At 38.3% G+C, this 12704-nt stretch overlaps 1 protein-coding gene across 1 annotated transcript in view; it reads right to left on the minus strand.

Annotated features, from left to right (window-relative positions):
* Positions 1-2105: 2105 nt before the first annotated feature.
* Positions 2106-12704, minus strand: part of LMLN (leishmanolysin like peptidase) — a 121839-nt gene continuing 111240 nt past the window's right edge. Inside the window, exon 17 of the mRNA XM_057503598.1 lies at positions 2106-2257. Coding sequence (XP_057359581.1) covers positions 2223-2257 — 35 coding nt within the window. The 3' untranslated portion in view covers positions 2106-2222. The remainder of the gene's footprint in view (positions 2258-12704) is intronic.

Here is a 12704-nt window from a genome sequence, read left to right on the forward strand (position 1 = left end):
GCTGGTCTCCAGGTAAAGGCCTGTATCCAGGTAAAGGTCCTCAGGAGGCAGTATTTCCTTATGAATCTTCATTGCCAAGTTCTTTCTAAACCTTTAAGTCATAGAATAATACATTTTATCCAATTCTTCAAGGAAGATGACCTTAAATTGTAAGAATCTAGACTATTAAGTGTATACTATATGTCAGAGGCTGGGCTGTGTACTTTATGTGTGAAATGAATACTTATCTACCAAGTTTCCAACAAGCATTATTTTCTTTTATTTATTTTTAACTTACTTAAAAATAATCTCAGATTCATAGAAGAGTTGCAAAGATAGTACAGACACATCCCATGTAGTGCCTTCCTCAGACATCTCACACAACCATGGTACTTTTATCAAAACTAAGAAATTAACATTGGCTAATTGATTAAATTATTATTAACTAACCTACAGACTTTATTTGGATGCCAAATATTTTCCCCTAATATTCTTTTTTGTGTTCCAAGAGCCAATCCAGGACACTACATAGCCTTTAGTGAATTTCTTGTACAATTAAAAAAAAAAAAAACTTAAAAAAATCATAAGTTCTCCCCTCATACTAGAACATTCCTTGTGGTTTCAGCAAGTGAATAAAGAGGAAAGCATTTGCTGACCATGCAGTACAGATAGTAGGGAACAGACAGAGCTCTTTGGTAGTCCCAGAAGGCAGGTGGGAAGAAATAGCTAGTTTTTTTTGTTTTGTTTTGAGAGGGCATCTCTCATATTTATTGATCAAATGGTTGTTAACAACAATAAAATTCTGTATAGGGGACTCAATGCACAGTCATTAATCAACCCCAAGCCTAATTCTCAACAGTCTCCAATCTTCTGAAGCATAACGAACAAGTTCTTACATGGTGAATAAGTTCTTACATGGTGAACAGTGCAAGGGCAGTCATCACAGAAACCTTCGGTTTTGATCACGCATCATGAACTATAAACAATCAAGTCAGATATGATTATTCATTTGATTGTTATTTATACTTGATTTATATGTGAATCCCACATTTCTCCCTTATTTATTTATTTATTTTTTAATGAAATGCTGAAGTGGTAGGTAGATGCAAGATAAAGGTAGAAAACATAATTTAGTGCTGTAAGAGGGCAAATGTAGATGATCAGGTCTGTGCCCATAGACTAAGTATTAATCCAAGCTAGACAAGGGCAACAAAACATCCACGGATGCAGAAGATTTCTCTCAAAACAGGGGGGGTGAGGTTCTAAGCCTCACCTCTGTTGATCCCCAATTTCTCACTTGATGGCCCCCCTGCGACTGTGCCTGTCTTAGGTTGTTCCTCCCTTGAGGAATCTTACCCGTCTCTGGCTAACCAGTCATCTTCCGGGGCCATACAGGGAAATGTAAAGTTGCTAAGTGAGAGAGAAGCGTTATTGTTTGAAATGGTTAGCTTTTTACTTCTTCGCAGATTTATGCCCTGTGGCTTCTATGCCCAGCATTTGTCTTGAGGTATCTTTACCACTTGGAAGAATTATGATACTCGGTACTTTTCTATATGAGGCACGAATTCTACTAAAGGGCTGTAATTAGGAAGGAAGAAGAAAAGCTATAGAAGTAGCAGACGGAAGAAAACATGGGAAGATTGATTATTTCTTTGACATAACTTCTTGTAGAGTAACATAAGCATGTATAGGTTTTAACAAACTACTAATTAAATTGCATACACACATTAACAGAATAGGAATACAGATACATAACAAAAGCAGACCTACAATTACCAGCCATATCCAGTGAAACCAAGAAAACCAGTTAGGTACCCTAGGCATTTGTGAAAACTTATCAGTAATATGATGGATATTGTCTAACTGAATTTGAATAGTTTGAGAAAAATCAGACAAATTAAAATGACACATTCCTGGGAACTGTTCCCATCCCATATGTTCTTTTAACAGTAGATAGTCTATAGTTGCACGATTTTGGAGCACTGCAACTTGCACTTCTCCTAATTCTTGGTTGAGTTCCAACAATATAGATCCAGTCAAATTTGTTGTTTTACTGTATGCATGGGCCACCTTAGATATCTCCTTCTTCATTCCAATGGCAAGTCCAGGAACCGGTGGGATGACTGCAGCTACAACTGCAACAGCGCCAGGATCTTTGTTGAAGTTTTTTGATGATTATCTTTTGGAGTGAGTCTTCCAGAGGATGTTGATGTTGGAAGTTCTTCTTCATATCGTATCTTAATTCATTGTCTGGGTAGCCAAATTAGGCTTTGATCCTCTGTGTAAACACAAACAAACCCTTTGCCCACACTTTGATATGACCTTTATACCATTGTGAAGAACCTATTGGAGACCATCACACAGGAACTGCATTTTTTTTTTAAGAGAAAGAAATATTATCAGAAACATGTACTTCCATAGCTGATCATTTGACACCCTTTAAAAGATCAAAATTAAGGATATGTAAAGCATGCATTAATTGTTGATTTGCAGTTAATTTTATCCTATCAGGGAGTAATCCCCCCCTTTTTTTTGTTATCATTAATCTACAATTACATGAAGAATATTATGTTTACTAGGCTCTCCCCTACACCAATCCCCCCCACAAACCCCATTACAGTCACTGTCCATCAGCATAGCAAAATGTTGTAGAATCACTACTTGTCTTCTCTGTGTTGCACAGCCCTCCCCTTTCCCCATACCATTATACATGCTAATCATAATACCCCCTTTCTTCTTCCCCACCCTTACCCTCCCTACCCTCCCATTCTCCCCAGTCTGTTTCCCTTTGGTAACTATTAGTCCATTCTTGTTCTGTGATTCTGCTGCTGTTTTGTTCCTTCAGTTTTTCCTTTGTTCTTATACTCCACAGATGAGTGAAATCATTTGGTATTTGTCTTTCTCCACTTGGCTTATTTCACTGAGCATAATACCCTCTAGCTCCATCCATGTTGTTGTAAATGGTAAGATTTGTTTTCTTCTTATGGCTGAATAATAGTCCATTGTGTATATGTACCACATCTTCTTTCTCCATTCATCTACTGATGGACATTTAGGTTGCTTCCATATCTTGGTTATTGTCAATAGTGCAGCGATAAACATAGGGATGTATCTGTCTTTTTCAAACTGGAGTGCTGCTTTCTTAGGGTAAATTCCTAGAAGTGGAATTCCTGGGTCAAATGGTAAGTCTATTCTGAGCATTTTGAGGAACCTCCATACTGCTTTCCACAATGGTTGAACTAAATTACATTCCCACCAGCAGTGTAGGAGGGTTCCCCTTTCTCCACAACCTCGCCAACATTTGTTGTTGTTTGTCTTTTGGATGGTAGCCATCCTTACTGGTGTGAGGTGATATCTCATTGTGGTTTTAATTTGCATTTCTCTGATAACTAGCGATGTGGAGCATCTTTTCATGTGTCTGTTGGCCATGTGAATTTCTTTTTTGGAGAACTGTTCACTTCTCTGCCCATTTTTTAATTGGATTATTTGCTTTCTGTTTGTTGAGGTGCATGAGCTCTTTATATATTTTGGATGTCAAGCCTTTATTGGATCTGTCATTTACGAATATATTCTCCCATACTCTAGGGAAGAAATAGCTAGTTTTAAGTAATTATCATGAGGAATCCTCATAAAGACTAACAATATGGAAAACTACTTATGACCATAACATTAAGTAAGAAAAATGGACAATGATGCTTTGTTTTCAAGATGTAAAAGTAGGCAGATACTTTTTTTGAAATAAATGTATATTTTTAAATTATGGAACAATTTTAATACCTAAACACATACATCTTCAGGTATGTTCCTTTTGTGAGAAAGATTAAAAATGAATATGGGAAATCAAGCAGGAAGGAAAGTGAGAAAGATGTGTATGCACGCAAGAGAGAATGAAGACAGAGCCAGAGGGAGAAGACAGAAGAGAGAGGCCCTAGGAGGCGGGAAGGACAAGCTGTGTGTGCCCAGTCAGGGTGCCAGCCTGCCCGATGCCATTCTACCAGGGGACCTTTGGTTAGCTGAGATTCAACAAAGAAGAAGGGAGCAAATGTTAAACAGTAAAAGCTTATAAACTTATTGGGTAAAATGAGATCCAAGACAGAGACTGCAGGAAGAGAGGCCGAGGGCGGAAAGGCAGTGGTGAGGGGAGGTGGGGAAGGACACGGAAAGAGAATTAAAACAACATGCCAAGAGAAAAGCAAAACCTAGAGAAAACTGCACAGAGATAACAAAGTATGAATACACAAACGTTAGGAAAGTAAAAGGGCCAACTGCCCCAGAGGGTCATCCCTGAAAGACTGAGTGGTGAGCGGTGAGGAGCAGGAGCCCTGGGGAAGATGAATATTAGTCTTGTCATCTAAACCAAATGATCTGGGAGTGGTGGGTAACGCCTCCTGCCCTCATCCTATATCCTGCTTCAAAGTGTACTATAGTGAACAACATCCCCACATTGAGGGGAATGAGTGCATGAATGCATGTGTGTGATTTTTTTATTGTATGCTTTATTACTCATACAGTTTTTTTCTTCTTACATGTCTCATTTTCAATGGCCTGGCAAGACAGTGAGGGCTAAGAGCCATCACCAACACTGTCCTCTTCATAGGAATAATACAACAGTGACAAGGACATGTAATAGTGCTCAGTGTTTTACGTACATTTTTTTCAATCAATCCTTTCTTCCTTTCACATCCCTATGGGACTGGGAAGTCATCCTCCTTTGTCAATGTGGGTACCTGCCAGTAATGGGATGTGAAGCCAAGTATCTTCTCCACTCCCCCCCACCTACCCAATACTAACAGTCCAGGCCTAAGCTCCATATTTGCCTCTTCTATGATTACATTTCTAACATCAGGAAGGGGCATTTCCATTTGCAGGTACAAGGGAAGGCTGGTCTGGAAAGCCCGGAGTGAGGTTGGAGACAGGGAGAAGAGGTGGAGATGATCTCACCTTAAATTTACTTTCTCTTTCCATGTTCCTTTCTCAAGTGTACAAACAAGGAGCAAGGGAAGATCTTTAAGAAACTGTTTCAAACTCCCTACTCTGAAATCATTTTAGTAAAAGACTGACAAGGTCAAGCTCTGTGGGGCACAGAGACAAACAGGGGTGTATGTCGGGGGAGTTAGGGGCAGGGCTGTGGAGCTCCCAGAAGAGGGAAGCTTTAAAGGCAAAGGCCAATGACAGACAAAGGGTTCTTATTCCTAATACACTTAATGCATTTGCAAATCAGTAAGAAAAATGTAAATACCTCTAAGGGAAAAATGGCCAATGAAGTTGAATATGCGAATGTCAAAGGAAGAAATACAGGTGACTCATAAACAAATGAAAAAAAGGTCAACCTTATAGACAGTCAAAGAAATAAAAACCAATATAGCAAATCACCTATTATTTGGCAAAAAGAAAAAAAAATTTAAATAACAGCCAGCATTAGTGGACTGTGTGGAGCAAATGAGTAATCTACTCCACTAGAGGGCAGTTTCCCTGTATGTATTCATGTTTAATTTTACTTTTTATATTTTATCTTGGTAAAACATATATAACAAAATTTACCATTTAACCATTTTATGGGTACAGTTCATTGGCATTAAGTACATGCACTTTACTGTGCAACAATCACCACAAACCATCTGCAGAATTTTTTTTACCATCTCAAACTGAAACTCTGTGCCTATTGAACAGTAACTTTCCATTCCCTCTGTGTATTCATATTTTAATATGATCTATGATTTGTTTCAGTAATAGCATGTGTCCTAAGGAGAAAATCAGAGGAATGTGAAAGACATATATGTACAAGGATGTTCCCAGCAGAAACAATACAAATATCAATCAATAAAGAATTGGTAAAATAAATTATGCTGATCTGGTACAATGGAACACAATGCAGTCATTACAAGTTAAAATGCGGATTACATACATGTGAGAAATACTCTCACTGGTCCAAACTGAATAAGTGGACACGGAAACAAAGAGAACAGCAGAGCGAGGCTTTCGTGGCGGTCGTGCAAGGCTGGGTGTCTGGTGAGCAGGCACACTCAGGGTGCTTACAACAGCAACTTATTCCTTAGCACGCAAGTCCCTCCCCTGATTCCTCATTGGCTGAGTACTACAAGGTTCACACTCTTTCCCAGATGTCACCTAAGCAAGTTACATCCATATTAGGGTCTCTTTTACCTTTGTCTTACCTTTATTGGCTGCTTCAACCCCCACCCCACCCCCAAATAGGCACAACCCATCCCTCCTCAATTTCCTTCCCCCTCCCAGCCTGAGCGACTTCCTGGCATGTACTTTGCCATGTGGGCTTTTTGTCAATACCTTACTGTAAAAATGTTTAAAGCCCCTGGTGGGAATAAATCACATTTAAGTTTTATGCTTTTTGTAACAGTACATTGTCAAGAAGACATGTCCATGGTATATATGATGAAGGACAAAGATGATAAAAATAGGATAGCATGACCCCGTTATATAAAATTTTGTGCATGTGTCTGTTGTACTTCGTTTCTGGAGGAAAACAATACTCAGATCCCTAGTTGAGACAATGTCTTGTTTAACTTGAGAAATATATTGCCCCTTTGGCATAGGGGAGTGAAATTTCCAAGTGTATTTGGCTGTCAAGGCAGAGTGTCTTACTTCTGTTTATCTTTCGAAATACAATCAGAAATAATATAATCAGGGTTGTATCAATTCTTTACCAGAAATAATCTCCTCTGCTCTCCATCACTATTAGAGTGCTATAATACATTGTGGTGTTGCAATATTCTTTAATTACTATTATTATTACACATATGTAATTATTATTATATATAATTCAATTATTCTCTTAATTGACTTAGAATGCATTTCTTCATAGTTGGGTACAGCATAAAAAGTTACCTCCTTTTCACAGTAATACCTGCCTAAAATGACAACATCATATCTACTATGAGGGAATGTGATAGTTTGGCTGAAAATAGATGAATTTTTCTGTTACAGAGGAGAATACTTCTTGCTTTTTTTTCTTTTTAAAGAAAAGTTAGACTACAGTTTTGTAAAGTCTTGGGTCCATTTGTGACTAAGGACAGAGTGGGTTTGATGTTTTTCAAGCACACTCTATGAATACTTTCTCTTCTATACATTTTATGAATAGTAGGCATACTTTTAATTCTATACTGTCAAAAGAAATTTTACTAGAAAGTAAAGATATCTTTTGCTATACTTTTAACATTTAGGATAAAGTTCCAGTGTATGTATATGAAAATAGTATTATGAATTTCAGTAATGAATGAAAATAGATAAAATCATATACATTTGGAAATATTAGCACTTTTAAAAACTAAATGTAATAAAACTTAACTCTAATGTGCCCTTTCAGAGCAAAACTAAACATAAAAAATTTTTTTAATTTAGTAATTGATAAAAATAGGACCCCAGGACCTCATTATGAACAGTTGTACATGTATATATACAAATGAATGTATGTAGCTTTAGAACAGTATCTAGAGGGATGTTTGGAAATTTTACATTGACTTTTTTGAGTGGTGAAGTTTTAGTTTCTTTCTTTTATTCTTTCCATAACTGTTGAAAATTTTAAGAGCACTCTATATTTGGGGAAACATACTTTTCATTTTCAGGGAAAGTATGACTCTGAGATGAGAAGGCTCTTGGGGACTTCCCCATCACTCTACCAACGTGCCCCTCCTTTCCTCCTGAGAATAACACAAAAAATTCCCATCCACATCACATCCCTGTTTTTGTTGTGAAAGAGTTTGGTTCGGAGTCACAGGGAAGTCAGAGTGAAACTGAAGTGAAGAAAGCAAGAAGGACCTCGGATTAAAGATGGCGACATGAGAGGTGAGACAGAGGCTTCCTCCTAAAACCACATATAATACGAAAATATAATTAGTACAGCTAATCCTGAAAGAGCAACAGGAAAGAGGACTGCGCCAGACTGGATACACCTGAAGAAAAGAACATACCTCATGGAAGAGGGTAAAGTACCAAAGCTGTGGCTGGGCAGGTCCCAAGCCCTTCCCCTACCCCAGCTCACTGGCTGGAGGAAGAGAAATGGAGTGGGGAAGGAGTGGGGCCTGGGACTGCTGAATACCTAACTCCGGAGATCTGCTCTGGGAGCACAAACCTACATTTCATGGTGCTTTCATGGTACTCTCATGATTTGGGGATTGGAAAGCTAAGACATGCAGAATTACTGGAGAGACTGAGATTCCAGCCACGTGTGGAAAGCAGGGATCCACATCTGACTGCTCAGGGAAAAAAAAAGGGACAACAAGGAAGCCCTTAGCAAAAGGGATGCTAAAGGAGCAAGGATTGCACAGAGCTTATTGCTCAGGAGAAAGGACAGGTAGACAAAATGGTCCGGGTGCACTCTGCCCAGCACATTGGGAGCTTTCATGATTTCCAGGTGCTCCAGCTCTCTGGCTGGCTACACAGAACAAAGGACCCCCTCTGTGCCTTTCTCCCAGCCAGCCCCACCTGGCTCGCAAAACGGCAAACCCTACACCAGCATTAGGCCAGCCAGAGGGAAGATCTGTCTACAGCAACTACAAACGCAAAGCATAGAGGCTTATACCTGTGTGCTCGGCCCACTGGTTCAGGCAGTAGAGACAGGCATAGTGGTTGGGAAGCAGGAAACAACTCTTTTCTACCCCTAGGCACCAATACCAGTCCCCTGTGACCCCCAACATTGCTTCAGGGGCTGAGCAACTCCAGGGAGTAGAGCTTCTGTACACTAGAGGGTGCCATATACAAATATGAAATGCCAAAGGAATCTGGTTCAGAGTAAAATTAATATAACTCCTGAGAAAGAAGACATGGACCTCATGATTCTCCCTGAAAGGGAGTTCAAAAAAAAATCATTAACATGCTAATAGAGGTATGGAAAGATATTCAAGAACTCAGGAATGAATTCCGGTCAGAGATCAAATTGTTGAAGAGCACAATGGAGGGTATTAAAAGCAGATTGGATGCAGTGGAGGAGATGATAAATGAAATAGAAACTAAAGATGAGGAATACAAAGAAGCTGAGGCACAGAGAGAAAAAAGGATCTCTAAGAATGAAAGAATATTGAGAGAACAGTGTGACCAATCCAAAGGGAACAATATTCACATTATAGGGGTACCAGAAGAAGAAGAAGAGAGAGAAATGGATAGAAAGAGTCTTTGAGGAGGTAATTGTTGAAAACTTCACCAATCTGGGGAAGGAGATAGTGTCTCAGGCCATGGAGATCCACAGATCTCCCAACACAAGGGACCCAAGGAAGACAACACGAAGACATATAGTAATTAAAATGGCAAAGATCAAGGATAAGGACAGACTATTAAAAGCAGCCAGAGAGAGTAATAAGATCACATACAAAGGCAAGCCCATCAGGCAAACATCAGACTTCTCAGCAGAAACCTTACAGGCCAGAAGGGAGTGGCATGATGCATTTAATGCAATGAAGCACAAGGGCCTGAAACCAAGATTACTTTATCCAGCAAGATTATCATTTAAATTTGAAGGAGGGATTAAACAATTTCCAGATAAGCAAAAGCTGAGAGAATTTACCTCCCACAAACCATCTCCACAGTCTATTTGGAGGGACTGCTATAGATGGAAGTGTTCCTAAGGTTTAGTAGCAGTCACCAGAGGTAATAAAACCACAGTAAGGAAAGTAGAACAGCAAATTACTAGGTAAATGAAAAATTAAATTAACTATCCCCAAAGTCAATCAAGAAATAGACAAAGAGTACAAAATTCGATACCTAATATATAAAGAATGGAGGAGGAAAAAAAAGGAGGAGAAAAAGAAAAGAACCTTTAGATTGTGTTTATAATAGCATATTAAGTGAGTTAAGTTAGACTCTTAGATAGTAAGGAAGTTACCCTTGAAACCTTTGGTAACCACGAATCTAAAGTCTGCAATGGCAATAAGTACATACCTATCGATAATCACCCTAAATGTAAATAGGCTGAATGCACAAATCAAAAGACATAGAGTCACTGAATGGACAAAAAAAAAAAAATAAGACCCATCTATATACTGCCTACAAGAGACTCATTTTAAACCCAAAGGCATATACAGAATAAAAGTGAAGGGATGGAAAAAGATATTTCATGCAATAGAGAGAAAAAAGCAGGAGTTGTAGTACTGATATCAGACAAAATAGACTTCAAAACAAAGAAAGTCACAAGAGACAAAGAAGGACATTACATAATGATAAAGGGGTCAATCCAACAGGAAGATATAACCATTATAAATACCTATGCTCCCAACACAGGAGCACCTACATATGTGAAACAAATACTAACTGAATTAAAAGGGAAATACAATGCAATGCATTCATTCTAGGAGACTTCAACACTCCACTCACTCTGAAAGACAGATCAACCAGACAGAAAATAAGTAAGGACACAGAGGCACTGAACAACACATTAGAACAGATGGACCAGACAGACATCTACAGAACTCTACACCCAAAAGCAGCAGGATAGACATTCTTCTCAAGTGCACATGGAACATTTTCAAAAATAGATCATATACTAGGCCATAAAAAGAGCCTCAGTAAATTCAGAAAGACTGAAATTGTACTAACCACTTTCTCAGACCACAAAGGTATGAAACTAGAAATAAATTTCACAAAGAAAATGAAAAATCCCACAAACACATGGAGGCTACACAACATGCTCCTAAATAACTAATGGATCAATGACCAAATAAAAACAGAGATCAAGCAATATATGGAGACAAATGACAACAATAATTCAACACCGCAAAAATCTGTAGGACGCAGCCAAGGCCGTGCTAAGAGGAAAGTATACTGCAATACAGGCCTACCTCAGGAAAGAAGAACAATCCCCTATAAGCAGTCTAAACTCACAGTTAATGAAACTAGAAAAAGAAGAACAAATGAGGCCCAAAGTGAGTAGAATGAGGGACATAATAAAGATTAGAGCAGAAATAAATAAAATTGAGAAGAATAAAACAATAGAAAGAATCAATGAAAGCAGGAGCTGGTTCTTCAAGAAAATAAACAAAATACATAAACCCCTAGCCAGACTTATCAAGAAAAAAAGAGAGTGGACACACATAAACAGAATCAGAAACGAGAAAGGAAAAATCACTATGGACACCACAGTAATACAACGAACTATGAGAGAATACTATGAAAAATTATATGCTAACAAACTTGATAACCTAGAAGAAATGGACAACTTTCCACAAAAATACAACCTTCCAAGGCTGACCCAGGAAGAAACAGAAAATCTGAACAGACCAATTATCAGCAACGAAATTGAACTGGTAATCAAAAACCTACCTAAGAACAAAACTTCTGAACCAGATGGCTTCACAGCTGAATTTTATCAAACATTTAGTGAAGACCTAATGCCCATTCTCCTTAAAGTTTTCCAAAAAATAGAAGAGGAGAGAATACTCCCAAACCCATTCTATGAAGCCCGCATCACTCTAATACCAAAACCAGGCAAAGACACCACAAAAAAAGAAAATTACAGAACAATATCCCTGATGGACAGAGATGTAAAAATACTCAACAAAATACTAGCAAACTGAATTCAAACATACATCAAAAAGATCATCCATCATGATCAAGTAAGAATTATTCCAGGGATGCAAGGATGGTACAACATTTGAAAATCCATCAACATCATCCACCACATCAACAAAAAGAAGGACAAAAACAACATGATCATCTCCATTGATGCTGAAAAAGCATTCGACAATATTCAACATCCATTCATGATAAAAACTCTCAACAGAATGGGGTATGGAGGGCAAGTACCTCAACATAATAAAGGCCATATATGATAAACCCACAGCCCACATTATACTTAACAACGAGAAGCTGAAAGCTTTTCCTTCAAGATTGGGAACAAGACAAGGATGCCCGCTTTCCCCACTTCTTTTCAACATAGTTCTGGAGGTCCTAGCCACAGCAATCAGACAACACAAAGAAAAAGAGGGCATCCAGATTGTCAAGGAAGAAGTTAAACTGTCCCTGTTTGCAGATGACATGATATTGTACATAAAAAACCCTAAAGAATCCACTCCTAAACTACTAGATCTAATATCTGAATTCAGCAAAGTTGCAGGATTCAAAATTAATACACAGAAATCTGAGGCATTCCTATACACTAACAATGAACTAGCAGAGAGAAATTAGAAAAACAATTCCATTCACAATTGCATCAAAAAGTATAAAATACCTAGGAATAAACTTAACTAAGGAAGTGAAAGACCTATACTCTGAAAACTACAAGACACTCATGAGAGAAACTAAAGAAGATACCAATAAATGGAAAAACATCCCGTGCTCTTGGATAGGAAGAATTAATATTGTCAAAATAGCCATACTGCCTAAAGCAATCTACAGATTCAATGCAATTCCTATCAAAATACCAAGAGCATTCTTCAAAGAACTAGAGAAAATCATCCTAAAATTCATATGGAACCACAAAAGACCTTGAATAGCCAAAGGAATCCTGAGAAGGAAGAATAAAGCAGAGGGAATTATGCTCCCCAACTTCAAGCTCTACTACAAAGCCACAGTAATCAAGACAGTTAGGTTCTGGCACAAGAACAGACCCATAGACCAATGGAACAGACTAGAGGGCCCTGATATAAACCCAACCATATATGGTCAATTAATATATGATAAAGGAGCCATGGATATACAATGGGAAAATGCAGCCTCATCAACAACTGGTGTTGGCAAAACTAGACAGCTATATGCAAGAGAAT

Source organism: Manis pentadactyla, chromosome 1 (genome assembly GCF_030020395.1).
Source record: "Manis pentadactyla isolate mManPen7 chromosome 1, mManPen7.hap1, whole genome shotgun sequence".
Classification (NCBI taxonomy): Eukaryota; Metazoa; Chordata; class Mammalia; order Pholidota; family Manidae; genus Manis; species Manis pentadactyla.